General features: G+C 36.7%; 3 protein-coding genes and 2 non-coding genes across 6 annotated transcripts; 3 read left to right on the top strand and 2 right to left on the bottom strand.

Annotated features, from left to right (window-relative positions):
- Window positions 1-5,114: 5,114 nt before the first annotated feature.
- On the top strand, window positions 5,115-5,221 carry LOC125586698. Its single transcript, XR_007323234.1, has one exon. It is a non-coding gene; the product is annotated as a small nucleolar RNA R71 (small nucleolar RNA).
- Window positions 5,222-7,294: 2,073 nt separating this feature from the next.
- On the top strand, window positions 7,295-11,658 carry LOC106450621 (MATH domain and coiled-coil domain-containing protein At2g42480). Its single transcript, XM_013892315.3, has 4 exons — window positions 7,295-9,707; window positions 9,786-9,946; window positions 10,184-10,386; window positions 10,465-11,658. Exons 1-4 carry the CDS (start codon window positions 9,604-9,606, stop codon window positions 11,353-11,355), a joined length of 1,359 nt encoding a protein of 452 aa, XP_013747769.2. The 5' UTR covers window positions 7,295-9,603; the 3' UTR covers window positions 11,356-11,658.
- Window positions 11,659-14,225: 2,567 nt separating this feature from the next.
- On the top strand, window positions 14,226-17,165 carry LOC125585030 (diacylglycerol lipase-beta-like). Of its 2 annotated transcripts, none has more exons than XM_048753335.1 (7): window positions 14,226-14,420; window positions 14,592-14,894; window positions 14,964-15,151; window positions 15,234-15,785; window positions 15,880-15,950; window positions 16,403-16,542; window positions 16,628-17,165. In XM_048753335.1, the coding sequence occupies exons 1-7, from the start codon at window positions 14,381-14,383 to the stop codon at window positions 16,960-16,962; spliced, it is 1,629 nt and encodes a 542-aa protein (XP_048609292.1). In that variant the 5' UTR covers window positions 14,226-14,380; the 3' UTR covers window positions 16,963-17,165. The 2 variants fall into 2 exon arrangements, with proteins under 2 accessions (XP_048609292.1, XP_048609291.1); XM_048753334.1 differs by having other exon boundaries at window positions 14,943-15,151.
- Window positions 17,166-19,339: 2,174 nt separating this feature from the next.
- LOC106454489 (LOB domain-containing protein 16) lies at window positions 19,340-23,406 on the bottom strand. Its single transcript, XM_013896608.3, has 2 exons — window positions 20,240-23,406; window positions 19,340-19,896 (listed from the first exon to the last, which is right to left on the bottom strand). The coding sequence occupies exons 1-2, from the start codon at window positions 20,540-20,542 to the stop codon at window positions 19,465-19,467; spliced, it is 735 nt and encodes a 244-aa protein (XP_013752062.2). The 5' UTR covers window positions 20,543-23,406; the 3' UTR covers window positions 19,340-19,464.
- On the bottom strand, window positions 22,650-22,720 carry TRNAG-GCC. Its single transcript has one exon. It is a non-coding gene; the product is annotated as a tRNA-Gly (tRNA).
- Window positions 23,407-23,516: the final 110 nt, after the last annotated feature.

The raw sequence follows: 23,516 nt of genomic DNA, 5'->3' as shown, positions 1-23,516 counted from the left end.
GGATCGATCTATGCCTGATCGTGATACATGCCTAAAAATCATCTAAAAACACAACCAAAAATCAATTCACACAAGAAAACATAATCACAAAAGAGAAAGAAAATCAAACCATGTGGGTTGCCTCCCAGTCAGCGCTTGTTTAAAGTCGCGAGCCTGACTATTTTGTTGTCCTTAGGCGAGATCGGGTTCCGTTAAAGGAATGTTGGTTCCTTCTTCGGGTTTTGCATCTGTGAAGTAAGGTTTTAGCCTCTGCCCATTGACGGTGAATTTCCTCCCATTGTCTTCCAAGACAACAGCTCCATAAGGTCTAACCTCTGTGATGGTGAAAGGTCCGGACCAACGAGACTTAAGCTTTCCAGGAAATAGCTTGAGTCTAGAGTTGAACAGAAGGACTTTGTCTCCAGCAGCGAAGTCTCTCGGGATTATCTTTCTGTCATGCCATGCCTTAGTTCTTTCCTTGTAGATTTTGGTGTTCTCATAGGCGTTCAACCGAATCTCGTCCAGCTCGTTCAACTGAACCATCCTCCTTTCTGCTGCGGTTTTAATGTCGAAGTTCATCAACTTCGTTGCCCAAAAACCACTGTACTCCAATTCCACAGGTAGGTGACAAGACTTTCCATAGACCAGATTAAAAGGAGTGGTGCCCAAGGGAGTCTTGTAGGCGGTTCTATACGCCCATAAGGCGTCATCAAGCTTCACAGCCCAGTCTTTCCTTGTTTTGCCTACAGCCTTCTCCAAAATCCCTTGATTTCTCGGTTCGATATTTCAACCTGCCCACTTGTCTGAGGATGATAAGGTGTAGCTACCTTATGCTTTACTCCATGTTTCTTCAGCAGTTTATCGAACGTCTTGTTGATGAAGTGAGAGCCTCCATCACTAATAACCACTCTCGGGATCCCGAATCTTGGAAAAATGACTGTCTTGAACATTTTCTTGACAACACTAGAGTCATTTGTCTTGCTGGCTACTGCTTCCACCCACTTGGAGACATAATCAACCGCAACCAGGATGTACTCATTTCCATAAGAAGATGGGAAAGGGCCCATAAAATCAATTCCCCATACATCAAAAACTTCAACTTCAAGGATGAAATTTTGGGGCATCTCATTTCTCTTACTGATGTTGCCCTTCCGCTGACATGCATCACACTTTGAGACAAACTCATGGGCGTCTCTGAAAAGTGTAGGCCACCAGTAACCAGCCTGCAGGACCTTAGAAACCGTCTTGAATGTTGCAAAATGGCCTGCGTATTCTGAACTGTGGCAGTGGAAAAGAATCCCTTGCATCTCATTCTCCAGAACACATCTCCTGAATAAACCATCTGAGCATCTCTTGTAGAGGAAGGGATCATCCCAGTAGTAGTGGTTCACATCTCTCATGAACTTTTTCCTCTCATATCCCTTCAGGTTCGGTGGTTCAATTCCAGCACATAGGTAGTTTGCAAAGTCTGCAAACCATGGGAGATCATCCTGAATTTGTCTCATGGCACAGCAATCAGCCTGATCCAAATACTCATCCTCCAGCAAGGTGATCACATAGACATTCTCCTCGGGTAATGTATCATCCAGTGGTGTTTCAGCTTCCACTCTCATTCGGGAAAGATGATCTGCCACTCCATTTTCTGCTCCTCTCTTGTCTCTGATCTCAATATCAAACTCCTGTAGGAGTAAGATCCACCTTAAGAGTCTCGGTTTAGCATCTTTTTTCGTCATCAGGTACTTCAAGGCTGCATGATCTGTGTGCACAATTACTTTCGAGCCCACCAAATAGGACCTGAACTTCTCGAAAGCATAAACTACTGCCAGCAACTCCTTCTCAGTGGTAGCATACTTGATTTGAGCATCATCAAGCGTTCGGCTGGCATAATAGATCACATGGAGTTTCTTGTCTTTTCTCTGCCCCAAAACAGCTCCAATCGCGTAATCACTTGCGTCACACATTATTTCAAATGGCAAGTCCCAATCTGGTGGCTGCACAATGGGAGCACTGACTAGAGACTTCTTGAGAATCTGAAACGCAGCGAGGCAGTCAGCATCAAAAACAAACTTCGCTTCTTTGCACAGCAGACGGGTGAGTGGCCTCGCTATCATAGAGAAGTCTTTGATAAACCTCCTGTAGAAACCGGCATGTCCCAGAAAACTCCGAATATCCCTCACTGTCCTGGGAGGCTGTAGGCTGGTCATAACTTCAATCTTTGCTTTGTCAACCTCGATACCCTGCTCTGATATCCTGTGACCCAAAACAATGCCATCTTTCACCATGAAATGACACTTCTCCCAATTTAACACCAAGTTCTTCTCCTCACATCTTTCCAGCACCTTGCACAGATTAGCAAGGCAGTCGCTAAATGAAGAACCGTAGACTGAGAAATCGTCCATAAAAACCTCCATAATGTCCTCAATAAGATCAGTAAAGATCGACATCATGCATCTCTGGAAAGTGGCAGGAGCATTGCACAATCCGAAAGGCATTCTCCTGTAGGCAAAAGTACCGTATGGGCAGGTGAATGTTGTCTTCTCTTGGTCGTCTGGATGAATGGGTATCTGAAAGAACCCGGAGTAGCCATCGAGAAAACAGTAGTAGGGGTGGTTGGCTAGTCTTTCCAGCATCTGGTCAATGAAAGGAAGTGGGAAGTGGTCCTTCCTTGTGGCTGAGTTTAGCTTCCTGTAGTCAATGCACATCCTATGCCCTGTGACTGTTCTGGTAGGAATCAGCTCATCCTTCTCATTTGTGATGACAGTGATGCCACCCTTCTTAGGAACCACATGAACCGGGCTCACCCAAGTGCTGTCTGAAATTGGGTAGATCACCCCTGCACTCAACAGCTTTAGAATCTCCTTTTTCACAACTTCCATCAGTTTGGGATTCAGTCTTCGCTGGTGCTCTATGGACGTCTTTGACTCATCCTCCAAGTGAATCTTGTGCATGCAAAGATCTGGAGAAATACCTGTAATATCATCCAAAGAGTACCCCAATGCTTTTCTATACTTTCGCAATTTTGAAAGAAGCAAAGCGGTCTCCACATTATTCAGGTTAGCACAAATAATAACAGGATATGTGGAATTCGGTCCCAAGAATGCATACCTCAGCCCAGCTGGGAGGGCTTTAAGTTCCACCTTTGGAGCATTCTCCTCACTCCAATCTGGTTGGGAGGATGACGGTTTGACGGTTTTATCGGTGCCTGAGTCTTCAAGGCTGACATAGGCGACATGCTTCTCAATCGGTGAGGCTGAATCCAAAATCTCAGAAAATCCAACCACTTCTTGGTTCATGAACCCGAACTCACTCTCCCTTTGGGTCAATGCGACTTGTAGAGGATCATCAGTGTGCAACTCTTCATCCATTTCCTCCACCAGTTCAGTCAATGTATCAACCCAGAAAGTCTGTCCATCAATAGTCGGATTTTTCAGCACCTTCTCCACATTGTATCTCATCGCCATGTCTCCTAGACGTAAGTCTATATGCCCATTCTGTACATCAATCATGGCTCCAGCAGTAGCTAAAAACGGTCTGCCCAAAATGAGAGGATCTTTAGGTTCCTCTTCCAGCTCCAGAACTACAAAATCGGTAAGCACGTATCCCTTTCCAACACCAACAGGGATGTTCTCTAGTACACCGACTGGTCTTCGCACTGATCGGTCAGCAAGGACCAAGGAGATCCTTGTAGGTTTGTAGTTCGTCATGCCTAGCCTCTCAGAGACAGAGAAAGGCATTAGGCTCACTCCTGAACCCAGATCGCAGAGACTCTTCTCAAAAGTAAGTGATCCAATGCGGCATGGTAGAACAAATGCTCCGGGATCTTCACGCTTTTTAGGCATGACATTTTGTAGAACTGCGCTACACTCCTCATTGAGCATCAACACACCCCGCTCTAGGCTCATCTTATCGGTAAGAATCTCCTTCATGTACCTTTTAAGAGAAGGTACCATCTTCACCGCTTCAACGAATGGCAATCTCACATGTAACTCCCCAACAAGGTTCTTTAGCTTCTCGTACTCACGTTCTTTGATCTTCTGCCTTGGTCTGGATGGGTATGGAGCCTTAGGAACATAAGCAGGAGGCGCCACATACACCTCTTCAGGTTCAGAGGAATTTGGCTTCGTCGACACGGGATCGGTCGATCCAGATGGACCGGATCGGTCGATCTCCTTCCCCTTGGATCGGTCGATCTGTTCTTGAGATCGGTCGATCTCTTTCTCTTTCGATTCCTCAATCGTTTTTCCACTCCTAAGTGTTATAGCATTCACAAACTCCTTGGATTCGTCTCTGACTTCCCTGGTAGAAATCCAGGTGCTGTTCTGCTGCTGGAGGCGGTTTGAGCAACTTGCTTTTCCAAAACTTTCAAATGGGTGTTCAAAGCTTCAAACTTCCCATTAAGCTCTCCATACATGTTATCCACCTTGGTGTTTATCTCTGCAGTGCTATTCTTCTGACCTTCTAGCACCATTTGCAGCATCTTCTTAATTTCGTTATCCTGAGAAGGCTGTGACGAAGAGGCATTTCCTTGATTCTGATAGTTGTTGTACTGCTGCCTTTGCTGAAATCCTGAGTTGCCCGAGTTGTTCCCCTGATATTGATTTCTGTTCTGAAATCCTTGGTTGAACACACTCTGGTTCTGATTCTGGTTCTGCCTGTTTCCTGCCTGAGGGTAGGACTGATGTTGTGGATTCTCCACATTGTTGCTCCGGTAAGACAGATTATTTTGCTGATTTTGATTCCACCCAAGGTTCTGATTGTAGCCTCTGTTGTAGTTTCCTTGACCACCAATGTAGTTCACATCAGCCTGCATATCACTTGAATCATCACCAACAGCTTCTTGTGAGGAACGATAGCCTTGCTCCTCCACAAATTTCACAGATTTCTGATCTCTCTTGAGAAGCATCTCAATCTTGGCATTCAACTCATCTATCTTCTTGGATTCATAACCAACACCCTTCTGGCTGGTATCAAACCTTGACTTGCGGTTTGCTTTGCTGGATGACAGGTTGTTCAACAAGGTGTAAGCTTCTTCAACAGTCTTGGTCATGAAATCACCATTACTTGCTGTGTCCATGGCATCTTGACTCTCTTCATGAACTCCATTATAGAAAATGTTCAGCAAACTCACATCAGTGTAGCCATGGTGAGGGCAGTCCTGTGTGTACTCCTTGAAACGCTCCCAAGCCTCATGAAAGCTTTCTGAATCAAGTTGCTGAAAGCTTCCAATTCTGCTTCTCAGATATGTGGACCTTGACTTGGTGAAGAAATGCTGTAGAAAAGCAGCTCTTGTCTCTTCCCATGTAGTAAGAGATCCTGGAGGGATGGACTTTAACCATCTGATAGCTTTATCAGCTAAGGAAAACGGGAACAACCTGCATTTCAAAGCGCCTTGAGGAACTCCATTATGTCTGCTGGTGTCACAGACTCGCTCAAAATGCTCCAAGTGATACATCGGGTCCTCAGACGGGTTTCCATGAAACGGATTTTTCTCCACCAAATTAATGAGACCAGTCTTGATCTCAAAGTCTCTTCTCTCAATGGGAGGTGGGCGAATCCCAGAACGATCGGCATAGAATGCATCTGGTGTATCATAATGTGCAAGCGTCATCCTAGGCATGCCATAGTCTCCAGCCTGTTGTCTTGCAGCTACACCAGCCTGCTGATTATCACCAGCATTGTTGCCTTCTCGTTCATTTACAGGAATTGGATTTTGCGGGTTGTCCTGAAATTGGTCTTCTTGGTGTTCAGCCATTTCAACCTCTTCAGCGGACTCAAGTCTTTTCTTTTTCACTTGTCTCTCTAGGCGGCCGAGCTCTAACTCCAAAGGTATTAAATTCGATGATCCTTTGCTTCTAGTATGAAATCCGCTCATTCACCTGAAAACACAAACAGAAAGAGAAAGACAGAAACATTAGACAAAATAAAGAAAATGCTATAGTCTTAAACTGATCATTAACTCTAGGGTGACCAAATGGTCCCCGGCAACGGCGCCAAAAACTTGATGTCTCGAGTTTTAACCCGATTATCTAACTGCAAGTGCACAGTAAAGTACGCAGTAGTAATACGGGATCGAATCCACAGGGACCGATGATCACACGTAGAGTTGCAGACAAGTTAATAGCTACAGCGAATCAAAATATATTTTTGATGGTTTTTATTTAATTTTCTCTAGTGTCACAAAGCATAAACAAGCATGTAAAAAGATGATTTAAACGATTTGAAAACTATTTTAAAACAAACGTTGGGCATTGGGAATTCTCAGGGATTTCTTTTTAATCAAGATACAATTAATGGAAGACACAGGGATATATTAAGAACCGTCTAGAACTCAAACACGATATTAGAATTAACCTACTTCCGTAGCGCTAATTCTCTATGTTATAGAAATCTCCACACTAACTTCCGCTGAGTTTCAATTTCTAAACAAGCATTAAGAACAGGTTCAATATGTTCACAAAGCGCAATAACATCAACTTCCGAGGGTTAAGGACACTTTGCTCATCTAAAGTATTTTCGGAAGTTCAAACAATCACTTTCGGTGCATCAAACAATCTGAAATCATGAACTAAGTGATCAATTCAGTTCAAGCAGTAAGAAATCCATTAGATGAAGAACCAAAACGTAATCCCTTAGTCTACACACGTTTTATGGATCAAAACATCAAGAAATCCCCTATGAGAACCCCTAAACCCAACTAGATGACTACTCACACATAACTAAGCAAGAACAAAACGATTTTGATGAAGAAAACATGATAAGATTGTATTAAAACAGAGTAAAGGTTCAGAAGATCTTCTCCAAATGGTTTTGAGATGAACTCCTTTACAAATCTTCACAAATCACACCAAAACAAGTACAAAACACTCAAATCTTCTCTCTAGAACTTGTAAATCTCCTCCTTGGTCGCCCCTGGTCTTTTCTGAGTCTCAAAGGTCGAGTTCTTTCTTGAATTATTGAGGGGACTGGGTAAAAAGGAGTGAAAAGCTCGTTTGTGCGTGTGGAGCCCGTAGCGCCTGAGATCGGTCGATCCACATGGCTCGGATCGGTCGATCTCGTGTATGAAAGCCTGGGATCGGTCGATCCAGGTAGCCCGGATCGGTCGATCTCGTGCTCTGTGCGATCAATACTTCATTCGGTCCATTGTTCGGTCCATCTTGCTTCTGAATAAATCCCGAATGCGTTCTTTTCTTTCAAGCTATCTAGTAACCTGCATATTACACTTAAGAACACCAAAACGCATCAAATAGACCAAAACATTAATTAAAACCGACCATTTAATTGCTCCAAAACGAGTTTAAAACCGTTAAAAACACGGAATATCATTCTCTGGTCCAACAACTCGAGGAAAGCGTCAAGAACATTGAGTTGATGGTCTCTCATCTCAAAGTTGAACTTGACAAGAAAAAGAACATATCTTCTGATGATGGGTTCTTGTTGGTCGACTAGGTTTCTTGACGTAGAGATCATATTATTAGTTTATTAGGTCTTCTTTAGAAGACACTACTATGTTGGTCGACTCGGTTCCAACAACTTTAGGAAAGCGTCAATAACATTGAGCTGATGGTGTTGTGTCTCAAAGTTGAACTAGACAAGAAGAAGGGCAAATCTACTGCTGAAGGGTTTTTGTTGGTCGACTAGGCTTATAGAAGCACGAATGTCTTTTCATTTTTCTCGTTTTTTGGTTTTTTGGTTTTTAGTTTTGCACTGTGAAACCCTATAGTAGATTTGACATAATCAAAAGTGTTTTTTTTCGTTCTGATTTAATCCCAAAATTGACCCAACAAATCGTTTTTTTCCATAGCTAGCCAAATTTTTCGCATTTGTTTTCAATCGTTTGTTAGTCTATAAAAATTAAACTTTAGATTTTTTAAAAAAATAAGTTTGTTTTTTTTAAATATTATATCATTTATTTGTTTCGATATATTTTATTTTTTGAAATATCATTAATTTATGTTAACATATTAAATGTCTCTATTAATCTTTTCGTAACCATATTTAAATATTTCTTAAAATTTAAAATACTCTACATTTAATAAAATAAAAAAAAATTCTATCATATTATGTATATTATATATTTTCTTATATATCGTCTCATTGATTTTGAATTATTTTTTTAAGTATAGGTAAATAACCTTTATTTCATATAAATATATAATTTTATAAATGTGTAATAATTTTGAATACTTAAATCTGTATATTTTGATAACCAATAAAATGATTCAGCAATTATTTAAGTTTTGAAGCCATAATTTATTTTCAATATTAAACTTTTTGGTATTTATTATTTTGTAAATAATTATTTGTTATAAAAATGTGAAATATGTAATAGATTTCAAAATGAACAATTCTATATTTAGTTACTACATAAAAGGATATTGAGAACCATTAACATATTCACATATGGTCACTTATTAAACTAATCTTAAAAATTATCTCTTAACGTTAAAAATTTTTAGGTGTTGAGTTTCGGGATAGAATCTTGTTAACATATTCTCTCTCTGTTAGAAAAAATCAGAGACGTGTATGAAATAGGAAGCATAATATTGAAATATGGACACGTACCTCTTTATCAATCATCAACATCTCAGCGCCGAGAAGGATGCCTCCTTTGGAATTATTGCGAGCTTCCCAGAATGGATTTAGCTTAAAAAGCAATTGGGAATCTCCAGGTGCTGGTGAAACCTTACTGAAGAAAAGTGGAGAACGAGCTTGGGTGGTGGTGACTGCCGTTTGATTTGCCATAAAGCTAGGAATGGATTTGAGGATTTTAGCAATAGATTTTTTTGACTTGAGGAGGCATCTTTATGATTGAGTAAGAGGAGGGATGTGGAGAGTTAGATGCTGATTTGTCTGGAGGAGTAATTAAGTAGCTTTAGTTTGTCATTATAGCCGTCGCAGACGTTATACGGAGGAGATAGGAAGACAGTGAGTTTTGGAAGGTTTTTTGTAGACGTCGTAACAAAATTAGATTGGAGTAAGAAGATGGCAAAACAAATGGGTCATCAAAGCTAAATGGCTTATTTACGCACCACATATTCGTGGCCCAACAACTTAACATTCATGATGACATGGACAAATGATTGGTTGCGAATATTTTCGTTGACGTGGACAGCTTAAGAGGACTTCATATTCTTTTTTTAATAGTGTAAGATATATATGGGAAACTAATTATATCATATATTTTGAATATTAGGAAAATAAAATCTATGATTATAATAGTTATACTTTTTTGAAGAAAAAAATATATTTATTTTTGTATAATTAAGTAGTGGAATTATTATTTTAATTTTTTTAGCAAAAAAAGTAGTAGATTTAGTTAATTGTTTGCTCTTGGGATTCTTTAATCTTTATAGGAAATCTACAAAAAAGATAATAGTTATAGTTTACTAAAAGAATAGTAAAAATAAATTAATTTTGGTCTAATTAAGTTGTGGATTTATTTAATTAGTTATTCTTCAGTTTTACCCTTTCTGCACCTAGGGCTTTGAGAAGTTTTATCCGAGCCTCCTCTATATAAACAAAGGGCTTCTTTACCACCGAACGTGACCAAGCAGAGAGAGCTTTTGAGAAGCTCGTCTTTTGCTCTAATAAAGAAAAAAAAACTAGGGAAAGGTTTGGAAGGATATGAAGAATCGAAAGCCGAGTTTTAGGTTTGAGATAGATAACTTCTCGGAGAAGAAAGCCAATGTCATATCGTCTAAGACATTCGAGAGCAGCGGATGCGAATGGTAAAACGAAAACAATCGGATCTTTAACTTGCTTTGTTAAACCCTGTGTCTTGTTGAATCATATTCATACTATCTCAGGTTTTTCGCCGTTTTTCCCAAGGGAGATCGCCTTGCTGATGGTCACCTGTCTTTGTACCTGCAAGTTGCCAATGATACAACGTTGCAACCTGGATGGAAAAGGAGTATTAACTTTTACTTTGTTTTTTTGAATCAATCAGGCAAAGAACTCTACAAAACCGGTAATGAAGTTTTATTCCTTTTTGTGCAACCAAGTTTTGTCAATGTTTGAATCTTTAGTTTGTGTTTGGGACGTATAATAATAAGATCTCTTTTGAAGTTAATTAGCTTCTTTAGGACCACAATAATCATATCTCTTTGTTGCTAGCTGCGACAGGATATAAGCCTAAAACTCATTCTTTTTGAACAAAATGCAATTGGTGAATAAGTTTATTGTATTTTTTTTTAATGTTTCATAGGTTTAGGACAAAACAGCTTTTGCGCTGAAAATCCAGCATGGGGTTTCCAGAAGGCCTTGCCTCTAAGCAAGTTTCAGGAAGAAGGGTTTTTGGAAAAGGACAAACTCATCATTGAAGTCTACATAAATGGAGGAGAAGTTGAAGATGTATCCAACAAAAAGAAGACTGTTGACATCAACGGTTTTCAAGTTTTTGCTTCTCAGGTAAGTTAAGTGCATGTGTTTTTTTGAATAACCACTTGCTTTATAGTGTAATATAAACATATTTTTTTTCCATGGCAGGTTACTAAAGTGGGAAAGATATTCACAGAGCACCCAGACATTGCTTTAGATTTCAAACCAACGAAACAAGAAGTGAAGACAGCGTACATGAATGTCCTCCTCAGGGTCATTAAAACACTCAATAAGCCTCCAAAGAGCCTTTCAGAGACTAGACTTAACAAGGCTAGCAGCGAGTTGAGTGAGCTGATGAACGTAGGCTTCAAGCTGGACTGGTTGAAGTTAAAGCTTGATGAGGTTACGTTGGAGAGGAAGAAACCAGATGCTGATGGGTCTAAGGTCCAACAACTCGAGGAACGTGTCAAGCATCTTGAGCTGAAGCTTGATGAGGTTAATGAGTCTCGTACCCAACAAGTAGAGGAACGTGTCAAGAAACTTGAGCTGAAGCTTCATCAGGCTTCCTTTAGTAAGAGCTTATCAGATGATGCCAATGAGTACCGTGCCCAACAAGTAGAGGAACGTGTCACTAATCTTGAGCTTATGGAAGTGGGCTTCAAGCTCGCCTCTTTGAATACAAAGCTTGATGAGTTTTCTTTGGAGAGGAAGAAAACAGATGAGAAACGTGGCAAGAATCTTGCGCTGATGGAATTGCGTTTGAATACGAAGCTTGGTGACTTGGAGAGGAAAACTTCATATGATACTAGTGTCTTTGACTCTCGAATCGAACAAATGGAGAAGTATGGCATGGGTCTAAGGTTCAAACTGGAAAGCTTGATCACAAAGCTTGATGAGATCTCCAAAGAGAGGAAGAAAGCTGATGATGCTGATGGTTATCTGGTCCAAAAACACGAGGAAAGCATCAAGAACATTGAGATGATGATCTCGCAGGTCAAAGTTGAACTTGACAAGAAAAAGGACAAGACTTCTGATGATGGGTTTCTGCTAGTCGACTAGGTTGCTTGACGCAGAGAGATCATCAAGTTATTAGTTTATATCGTCTTTTTTTTAGAAGACACTACAATAGTTTTTTACCCTTTTTCATTTTAATGCTGCTTTCTGAATAGACTGGTTCCGAACGTTTGCAAGCTTAGCTTATGTTATTTGTTTCGTTTTATTCTTGCAATTAGTCGAGCGTTGCACCTATCCAAAAATTTACATACTTTTGTAAAACCTAAATTATATGCTCATGTGTTCATATACTTGCCATGTTTAGTAGACACATTATACTGTAACAACTAGGATAAGTGAATTTATTTGTATATATTTTGATAGTTTTTTTTATATATTTGATCAATTTATTTATATATATAAAATATTTTTTGTTGTTATTATATAATTTCTTTCCGATGGATCGGATCAATTTTTATTAAAAATAATGGAAATGGAAGAAAACTATAATTAATACATCATGGGTTGATCGGATTGTACATTAAACAAATTATGACATAAAAACCTTATTTTTCCATCGAACACATTCTTGAAAAAAGTGAACAGTATTGTTTTCACAGTTGAATTATTTTGACTTGTATCTTCCATATGGTTTTTAAAACTTTCAAATCAACCATCGAATTGATACATGTCATTTTAATGTTTTTAGTCGTATACTTAATGAAAACTTACATTTTTGTAATTTAAAGTCGTTTTAAAAAATTCAAAATATAACATATAAGAAAAAATTTAACATATAAGAAAAATATAACATATAAGAAAAATATAACATATAAGGTGTCCTCATTTTTGTATTTTAAAGTCGTTTTAAAATATATATATAACATATAAGATTTCCCCATTTTTGTAATTTAAAGTCATTTTAAAAAATTCAAAATATAACATATAAGAAAAAATCTAATTTTTTTATTATATGGTTAATGTGATTGTTTATTTTTTTTGAATAATATAAAATCAAACAAAATGAAGAATGATGCAAAAATTGTTATCAAATCTTTATTATTTATAATCATTAATTGTCATATATATGTAAATCATATTAGGTAATTTCGTAGTTTTTATTTTGGGAAAGAATACACAATTCTTATATTTTAGGTTAATATAATTTTCTCTAGTGTACATTAAACAAGTTATGACATAAAAACTTTATTTTTTTCCTCGAACACATTCTTAAAAAGTGAACAGTATTGTTTTCACAGTTAAATTATTTTGACATTTATCTTACATATGGTTTTGAAAGCTTTCAAATCAACCATCAAACTGATACATGTCTTATTCTTTTTTTAACACAAAACTGATACATGTCATTTTAATGTTTTTAGTCGTATACTTAAGGAAAACTTATATTTTTATAATTTAAAGTCATTTTAAAAAATTCAAAATATAACATATAAGAAAAAATCTAACATATAAGAAAAATATAACATATAAGGTTTCCTCATTTTTGTATTTTAAACTCGTTTTAAAAAAAAAATATATATAACATATAAGGTGTCCTCATTTTTGTAATTTAAAGTCATTTTAAAAAATTCAAAATATAACATATAAGAAAAAATCTAATTTTTTATTATATGGTTAATGTGATTGTTTATTTTTTTAATAATATAAAATTAAACAAAAATGAAGAAGAATGCAAAAATTGTTATCAAATCTTTATTATTCATAATCATTAATTGTCATATAGATGTAAATCATATAGGTAATTATGTAGCTTTTATTTAAGGAAAGAATACACATTTCTTACATTTTAGGATAATATAATGTTCTCTAGTGGACATTAAACAAATTATGACATAAAAACCTTATTTTTTCAATCGAACACATTCTTGAAAAAAGTGAACAGTATTGTTTCCACAGTTAAATTATTTTGAATTTTATCTTCCATATGATTTTGAAAGCTTTCAAATCAACCATCGAATTGATACATGTCATTTTAATGTTTTTAGTCGTATACTTAAGAAAAACTTACATTTTTGTAATTTAAAGTCGTTTTAAAAAAAAAAATCAAAATATAACATATAAGAAAATTCTAACATATAAGAAAAATATATCATATAAGATGTCCTCATTTTTGTATTTTAAAGTCGTTTTAAAAAAAATATAACATATAAGGTTTCTTCATTTTTGTAATTTTAAAGTCATTTTAAAAAATTCAAAATATAACATATAAGAAAAAATCTATTTTTTTATTATACGGTTAATGTGATTGTTTAATTTTTTTTAATACTATAAATTTAAACAAAAATGAAGAAGGATGCAAAAAATTGTTATCAAATCTTTATTTTTCATAATCATTAATTGTCATATATATGTAAATCATATTAGGTAATTTCGTAGCTTTTATTTAAGGAAAAAATACACACTTCCTATATTTTAGGTTAATATAATGTTTTCTAGTGTTATATAATTATGGAATAATGTGACACCATTAAATTAAATTATACTTTATATTAGATGCTCTAAAATTCTTTGAAATGAAATTTAGAAGGCATTTAGAATGCCACCTAGAATTTGAGGTTTTTTTTAATTAATACAAAATTAAAGTTCTAATTTTTCAAATGCTTCTCAATTAATATATAGGGATGCAAAGTAAAGATCTAAATTAGTTGATTCTATCTCTTGTCACAACTGTTAATATTGTTGCATTTCAAATCTAATAAGCGGTTTGATTGATTTGGTCGCCTGTTAATAAAACATTACAGTTAGTATTGCATCTTTCCTCTATCAAAACAGAGGATTTGCTTTGAGCCTCTGTTCTTAAAAGTACATACCCAAACCCTAATAACCCTTGGTGGAAGTTTCAGTCGAAAGACGTTAATACCCCTATTCTGTACACTTACCCGACTATAATGGGCCGAGACTAGGCCCAATTAAGCCCAATAACTCTTTTAGAAGCTTGGAAAACTCTCGATGAGTCGGTTGTGTGCAGCAGTGCTTTTCCTCCGTTTCCGTTTTCCCGATATGCTCGGCCTAGCGTGTTAGCTAACGCGGCAGGCACCACCGGAGTTTCACTTTTCTCTTGCCACGACCAATGGCTAACAAGTCACTGAATCGTCTTCTTTGGAAATTCTGTAAGCTCTAATTACACTCTCACCCTTCTTAAACATTAGAGTGTTGAACATTGAGAAATTCACTTGATTAATTCGAATTTTTAGTATTTTTAATATATGTTTTGATATGAAAGTTTTGAACTTTATTGGAGAAAGTTTCAGTTTTTTATATAAAGGATTATTATTTTTCAGTTGTGCATGATTCACCGTTGAAGAAGAGACGAGAGCTATGCCAAGGAGTACTCTACAGTGTAATCAAGCGGTTTCAGTCACGTTTACCAGAATCATCAGGCAAGGAGTTAGAAGATTCACATGAGCCCAACAAAACGCCAAACTTGTCTGAGTTGGAGAATAGGAGACAAATTGAGTCAGGAATGGACAGTGATAGCTCTGGTGATGAAGACACAAGTGATGGAAAGTGGAAACTAGACTTAGCTTGGCTCACCAAAGCACTTGAGCCAGCTACTCAACTACGTAGATGGGCTCTTCCAACAGGTAGTTCTTGTTCTTGATTCTTGATTCTTGGTTCCATTGCTGAGATAGTGTGTGTTCTGATCTCTCCAGGAGAGAAATCAGCTCCTGGTAGTAGATCTTTGTCTGAGATCATTGCTAGTATTCAGAAGAGTAAGCTAGGGATCGAAGGTTGGACTCTCGGTGATCTCACAATAGGTCTCTATCTTATTTACCTTAGACAAGCATCCTTGTCTCCCTTTGAAGACGTGAAGGGCGTTCAAGTTGTTTCAGAATCTACAGTAAGAAAAAAAAATACATTATTCTACTTAAGATAACTATATCCCTTTTACCAAAACTCTTAAGTAACTCTCTCTTTTGCAGGTTTCTGATCTCATATACAACGCGGAGTTAGCCAAAGGTTGTTACAGGGACAGTGTGAGTGGTCTTGCTAAGAACACCATGCTACGAGAGAACAACATTCTTAAATTCGTGAAAGATTCAAGTGTTATGAGGCCTGGCTACTACGTGGGAGTTGATCATAGGAGGAAGCTTGTGGTATTTGGGATACGCGGGACGCATACTATCTATGATCTTATCACTGATATTGTCTCTTCAAGCGATGATGAGGTCACGTTTGAAGGCTACTCAACGCACTTTGGAACCGCTGAGGCTGCACGGTGGTTTCTTAATCACGAGTTGCAGACTATAAGAAGGTGCTTAGATAGATACGAGGGATATAAGTTGAGGCTTGTTGGTCATTCTTTGGGAGGTGCTATAGCTTCTTTGATGGCGATTATGCTGAGGAAAATGCCGAGGGAGGAGCTGGGATTTGACGGTGAGATCGTTTCAGCGGTTGGATATGCGACGCCTCCTTGTGTTTCCAAGGAGCTTGCGGAGAACTGCTCTGAGTTTGTGACGACTATTGTGATGCAGGTCGGAAGTAAACACTGTTCTTGGTTAAGTTTTGTTGAGAGTTAGTTACTCTCTTGTTTTTTGGAAACTTCTCAGTGTTTTTTGCCGTTTTCAGGATGATATTATACCGAGACTGAGTCAAGCTTCTTTGGCGAGGTTGAGAGATGAAATCCTTCAGACAGATTGGTAAGCAAACACTTCTTGGCAAGGTTCAAGTTCAAAAGAAATAGTTAGGCGGTAACAAGGCGCTTTGAATAGGACTAGCTACTAAGCTTATTATGTGTTTTAACATGGGTTAACAGATAATTTATTTATTTATATTAGATATTTAAATTTTTAGGTTTAATTATAAAATTATTTTGATGAACTATAAAGAAGAAATTCGACAAATTTGTGAATTTACATTAACATTATAGTTTTATTTGACAGATTTAGATTACTCTAGTCTAGATCGATTTAAACCTATTTTAATCGGTTTAAACCGACATAAATCGGATTTAAGAAAATCGTTTCGGTTATGATAGATGTACAGGCGCAGCCTATACCAACTTATACCAGTTTTTAGAACATTGCTTCTTGGAACTTCATTACTCTTATCTACAATAACTTTGTTTACCGCCATGATTTTGTAAATCCAGGACAAGTGTGATCGAGAAGGAAGAGTGGAAGAGCGTATTAGACCTGGTAACAAACGCCAAACAAGTCGTCTCCTCTGTGCAAGACGCAGCTCGTAAAGTTTCTGAGTATGCAAAATTTGGAAACAAGAACGACTTTCCAGGTAATACAACTTGAACACTGAATCACTAGAATCATGAAGACGTATCAACGCTTCATGAATCTCATTATGTCTTGTTTCTGACCAGAACTCCCTTCATCCAAGAACCATCAGTCTGATTCTTTGAGCACTGAACCTACGACTAAAGATGTTGTTAAGTTGCCAGAAGAGTTATATGTACCTGGCGCGGTGTACTATCTGATGAGGAACGTTAGAGGGAACATGAAAAGCTCGGCAGGGAAGAAAGTAGAATACTTTAGTCTATGGAAGAGAGATCCAGGACAACATTTTCAGAGGATACTTCTCTCAGGTAATTTCATTACAGACCATAAATGTGATAGCCACTACTACGCTCTAAGAGATGTGCTCAAAGGGTTTCCTGGTTTCATCGACGAAAGCATTTTTAACAAGAGATCTAAGTGATCTCATCATCTCTTGTTAGAACGCAATGTTTAGTTTGTCTGCAAACATTTTTTAAATTTTTTCTAACAGTTTTAAAGAATAAGTTGTCAGTTTTACTACACTTTGAAGAGTGTGTATGGTTCAATGATAACAGTTTGTATGCAAACAATTTTAAGAATAAACCATCAGTTTATCACTGCTTCGTGATAAGCTGCCTGCCTTTAGTTGGTTTTACCTTTTTTTTACTTACATAAGAATATACTTTGCATTAGTATTGGTTTGTGCCGAACAAACGGATAATATGCATCATCCCTCATAATACAAAAATGTTTTAACTCAATCTGGGGTCTGTAGTCATTTTTGTTTCTCTTTAACCGTTGTTATATGCCACGTTAGGGTGTTAATGTACATATTCAACACATAATTAACACCCAATCCCAACAAAAAAGTTCAAGCAGGTGGCTTTGTGAAACATGAATCTCCAGAAGGTAAATATTTAAGACCCGAAGGATCCGGATCCGACGGATCCGATCTGAACCTAATCCGAGGATCTGAATGTCCACGCCTAGCCACAAGTGTGATATTTCAACGGTCAAAGACTTTGATCGTACACTGAAGCTACGGGCCCGCGTACGCTAATTTCTGCCGTTTCAGTCCACTATTGTATAATTTGTATTCGACAAAGTGACTACAGTTCGTGTTTGTTCCATGTCAGTTTACTCGTCACTGAGCTTAAAATAAACGCACTACGATGGCGAAATTACTATTTAAGAAATAATAATAGTAGTATACATGCTAAATCCAATGAATCTTCGATCATGAACTTTTTTTTCTTTTTCTCAGTGTTGTTTTAATGTATTTTTACTAAAAATACATCGAAATATGTGAATGACTAACATACGTTTCTTGATGAATATCTAAGTGGTGATATCATGCTTTGACCACCTTCTTGAGTTCTTTCGATCTGTTCTTTATAATATTAGAAAGAATTAACAAGTTTGGTCTTTGGTAATGGGCTCGAAGAGTTCGGATAATATTTAATAAGCATATGCATCGCCGAGTTATTGTTCATAACTCACATGTCTCAATAATAACCTTTTGATCAAAAAATTGGTTTGGGAACAATTTCCATCTATCCAACATGTTGATATAGTAATCAATGAACGTCTTCGCGAAGTGTTGATCAGGTGCTTCTTAATTAAACTTGTTTTTTTCTTTCTATTAATAATAACTTGTTTAAAATGCATTTGATTAGGTTACCTCGAGATTACAAACCACAAAGTCCTTTCTCAAAAGACTAAAAGAGCACTTGTGACCTTAGGTGTGGACAACAATGGAAGCTTCTTGGTGGGGAATTGGGTTAGAAATGGATGAGACTGATTAGAGTTGGCAAAGCAAAATAAAAAAAAATCATTAAAATGAATTGAATTTAAAAGCTTGCATACAATTTAGGGAACATTTTGTCGAATAAGGCCACTACTATTTACATGGGGGATTGGTGCTTACATGTTAGGTAAGCATGTTTATTAAATGCACGATTAATGCGTGGTCGATTGATATATTAGCAATAAATTTCTAGATGAAATGATTTTCGATAATTTGCTATTTTGCTTCTCTGACAGACAACCATAATATACATCCCTCCTATGTTCTGCAAATGTTCTTCTAGAGAGATTTGTTTATCAACAGTTTGATTTCATCTTTATATAGATTCCTTATAAAATTAGTTTCTTGTACTGAAAATAAAGTTGACTTTTATTTTTTTATCGTTTAGACCATATACCTTTTAGCCTTCATATAGATGCTACAGATAAATAGTTAAAATACTAAACACGCAAACCATTGTTGATTTTGTGATTTATGCTTACCTTTTTTTTTGCCAAAGATGGAGAACATCTATACTCTAATTAAAGTCTGTATTACCTTCCAGACTTCCACACAGAAAATAATTCGTAACCAGCCAAATAAACATGCATATAATGAATAAGTGTGTCGTGTTAATCGAAGTCAACCCTTGGATGGCACACACGTCTGCATTTATTATATTTACAAGTTATGGGATTATGAAAATTTAGTGAATCCTCATACTTTTCCCTGTGCTTGTGCAACATGCATTACCTTCTTTGCGTAATTTTTCATGGAAGAAACAATAGGTTATTGTCGAGTGGTCATGCCTCAATTAGCTACGTCTTCTGAACTCGTTTTATTTTTAACGTTTATGAAAATCTAAGACAAGCAATCATTGCGCGTGAATTTCACATTATTGAAACAGAAACATCAATATTGAACAAATCACTATAGAAACCTGTCGTTAAACAAGCAACCACAAACTAAATACTACTCCCTGTCGTTAACCATTAATGTTAGCCTCGATCGCCACCACGTGCAAAACAAACAGGCATGCAAACATGTTTATTGATGATAGCATGTAACATCCAAATGTATTGCTATGATTTGTTGTTTGTTGTCAAAATTGGAAAAACATCTCATTTTTTTCTGCGCATAAGTAGTCACCATCTTATCTTAATTCTTCATCATTCTAAGAGCCAAAGCCTGAAGCTCACCTAAATCGCTATTACAATAATTAACTGATCTCTTTTTGTTAGGATATCCTTCGTGAAACCCTAACCCACCGTGACCGTATACGCCACCTCCGGTTTGATGAGACTCTCGCACGTTAGCTGTAGTAGTGACGTTACTGCTCGTGCTGCTTAAAGATTCTTCTAGCGAGCTCTGTGGCGAGACCTGATTATTAGGGTTTACGTGACCGTAGTAAGGATGATGATGGTCATATGGTGTCGCGTACGCACAGCAGATCGGAGAGCCACTAGATTGTTGCCAAGTCGTGAATTCGTGAGTATTTCCTGAGCTGTTTCTTAGATCTCCGGCAGCTGACGTCTGATGGCCGGCGATTTGTGCCTTCATTTGCATGACTTGTGCTTGCAAGTAAGCAACCTATGTATAAACAAATCAAACGCTGATTGTTAAACAAAATTGATTCAAACGATGCCTGATTGCTGTAACGTTTTTTATAAACTATAATAAAAATTTATTGAAAATTAATTTAGTATTTGAAAAAAAAACTAGTGTGAAAACAAACGTTTTTATGAGAAACTTTGATGATACAAATACGTCAAGATTGTCTTGGAAATCTAGCTCCATGCACTAAATATCATATCAATCAACTACCATAGAAAATCTGGACTATAAAAATTAATGGACTACTAGTGATTGCTCAATCAATTTACTACCTATAAAGATATTCTATATCATTATCTATAGAATATCTCTATACTACCTGTTGTTGGAGGGCAAAAATGTGAGAGACACAGCCATAAACAGGATCATGAAGACGAGCCTGAGCTTCGTAGGCGATGGTGACAACAGCTTCACATCGATCATGGATTGGGACATTGAGCAAGAGCTTAGACACGTTGCTGGCTCCAAACACCTTGTGAATAGCTGCGAATCTTGCTGCTCCTTGCTCCGATGAGAAGTAAGGTGCGAATATACAATCCGATGCACACTTCCTCCTCAGGAACTTGCACGCACCACACGGTGAACCTGTCCCTGCCGTTGTACCGTTACCGGAAGTTGCCATCGGCTAAACAAACAAAACAGTGATGAATTTATGTTATCTTGTACAAAGGAAAAGAAAGAAGGAGTCTCTTGTTTTGTTATTTTCTGTATCGTTTTTGTAGTTTCTTAAGATGTTGAAAAGATTGGAAGAAGTTATGATTTTAGAATTGGGATCGTCAGAGATGTGCACGAGCGAACTAGGAAATAGTGGTTGGGGAAAAGAAAAAGAAATGCAATGATGATGGAGAAGTGTTTGGTGCCTCTGGGTGGATTTTATAATAGTGACATTTTGATGAAAGAGAATAGGTCTTTTTCCTTGGGCCGACTTATTTTGTAGGTTCACTCAATGATCATTTACAAACACATATAATATGATACAATTTTAATTTGTTTTTTGGTCTACCATGTCCATCTTTACTTATTTCGTTTAGAAATTTGTAATATGTGATGAACATTATACATTTTCTTATAATCCAGTGTCTCAAACAAACGCTATTGGTTTGAAAGTTTGAAATTCAGATAGTATTGAAGATTTATCTATGCGACATGTAAAAACCTTTAAAGGAAACCCACATAATAAAGACACTAGATGTATTCAGTAGAACGATCATGAACTTAAGATAGTATACATACAAATGTATAAGAGGATTTTCCTTATGTATGATCAAAAATCAATTTGCTTGCACAAAATTTCATTTTAAAATAAAAGAATGCAATTAATGTCCCAAATTTTTCGAGTTAGCCAAAGGGTGTGAACGGTAGACAATGGAGGGTCACATGTTGGATTATAAGGAGACAATCAACAATGGAGATTGCAACATGGGACTAATATTTTTTTATTAAAATAGTGTAAGTTTTAATCAATTATTGGATATTAATTAAATTAGTCCAACTTCTCATTCTTTTCATTCGTGGATTTCCACAGAAAAATATCCAAATTCTTAGTAATGTGGCAGTCGTAGGTCTTCTATCACCTTAGCTCGTATTATTTTATACACGTATACGTTTGATTTCTGGAGTTTCATCAAAGCTAACTCAATTAATTAACTATTATATTCCATCATCTTTCTTTCTTTAATCTTTCAACTGAGAAGAAAACATTTATAATAAGTTCTTCCGCCGAACGCCGGACATTGGAACTGCCGCTGTTTGTCGTGACGTGAGGAGAACGGGCAAACCGGCAAATGCCGGTAAAGGTGTACCGACAAATGCTAATGCCATTAATGTATTTGGAGGGCATTTTTGTTAGTATAATTGTTAATAACATAATTAAAAGCTATAAAAACTCCCTTTATGACAAAACAAAACACAAAAGCTCTTAAAACTGATTGATTGTGCTGGATTTGCTTAGGTGGCTTAGGAATATTTGGTTATATAGACTGAGTCTGTAGCTGGTACAGACTAGCTAGGATTCAAATCACCTGAGGAGATTATCAGAAGTTCAATAATGATTTACTAGCCAAAAGAATTAATATAATTTACTTACGGATTTTGTACACACGAGAGAGAGAGAGAGATCGTCTGATATGATGCAACTAGGATATTGTGTGCATGTGACTTTCACTTAATGCTCGTGTTCTTACAGTTTACGTGGATATGATTATAGTTAGTAATAGTGCATTACTCATTAGCCACTTTTTCCAATTCATCAACCGAAAATTATAAACAACATTCGTTAATATATGTTAGTAGAATCTTTTCCATCTTTGATTAAAGTCGAAACATGCAAGTATGTCAGCAGTTAAAACCTTGTAATTTACGGTAACATACAAGTCTAAACTCCTTTATCGCAAAACAAAACACCAAAGGTTCCTCCAACATATCCCCTCTGCGAAGGCAAGTAGTTACTGATTACGAACTGAAAAGTACCTCCAAATGCAGTTAGTAGCGTGGCTCACAATAAATATGTAACTATCAAAAAATGCACCAGCCGGAAATCGAACCCGGGTCTGTACCTTGTAATTTACGGTAACATACAAGTCTAAACTCCTTTATCGCAAAACAAAACACCAAAGGTTCCTCCAACATATCCCCTCTGCGAAGGCAAGTAGTTACTGATTACTAACTGAAAAGTACCTCCAAATGCAGTTAGTAGCGTGGCTCACAATAAATATGTAACTATCAAAAAATGCACCAGCCGGGAATCGAACCCGGGTCTGTACCGTGGCAGGGTACTATTCTACCACTAGACCACTGGTGCTTTGTGCTTTATTGTGTATTACATACTAATCTTCTCTCCACTCTAAACAGTACAACTTATTTTCTTTTTGCTCTTTGGTGGAAGTTAACAAAGTTTCTCACATCTGATTGCAGTATAATCTATGTTGGGGAAAGTAAAAAAAAAATGTATATTATAATTACTGTATACTTATGTATGTCACACGTTCGAGAGATCAATCACCTCAGACAAAACAAAAGAGATTCTTGGGTTGGAAAGAACGGGTGAGAAGACATAACTCGAAGCATGTGATCTTGAGATGGAGACAGAAGTAAATGTGATTGGACAGTTAACAAATCCTATAAGTTTAAACAGTTTTTGCCAAATAATATGGGTTGGCTCAAATCAGTTCCTCACTATTACTAGAAATAACAGCCAAATAAAAGATATTATAGTTAGAATTGACAAAGAAAGCAATTATTGAAAGAAATATAATAAACTTGGGGGCATATATGTAAGAAAAATAAATATAACAGGTACCTTAGGGGTGGACACTTTATCCGATATTCGAAGCCGCACCCGAACCCGATCCGAGAAATCCGAACCGAAATAGCAAAATATCCGAACGGGTATTGAATTAGGAGAGATTGGATATCCGAACCCGAACGGGTAATACCCGAACCCGAATGGATATCCAAAGATAACCGAACATATGTATAATTAACCATATATTTCTAGTTTACATCTCTCATTTTATATAAAATATTTATATTGATACTACTCATACTTTAAGTTCATATGATATACATAGAATTACGGAGAAAATGATTTGCTACTC

Source organism: Brassica napus, chromosome C4 (genome assembly GCF_020379485.1).
Source record: "Brassica napus cultivar Da-Ae chromosome C4, Da-Ae, whole genome shotgun sequence".
Lineage (NCBI taxonomy): Eukaryota > Viridiplantae > Streptophyta > Magnoliopsida > Brassicales > Brassicaceae > Brassica > Brassica napus.
The sequence above is the reverse complement of the archived record's forward strand: the minus strand, read 5'-3'. Positions and strand labels throughout refer to the sequence as shown.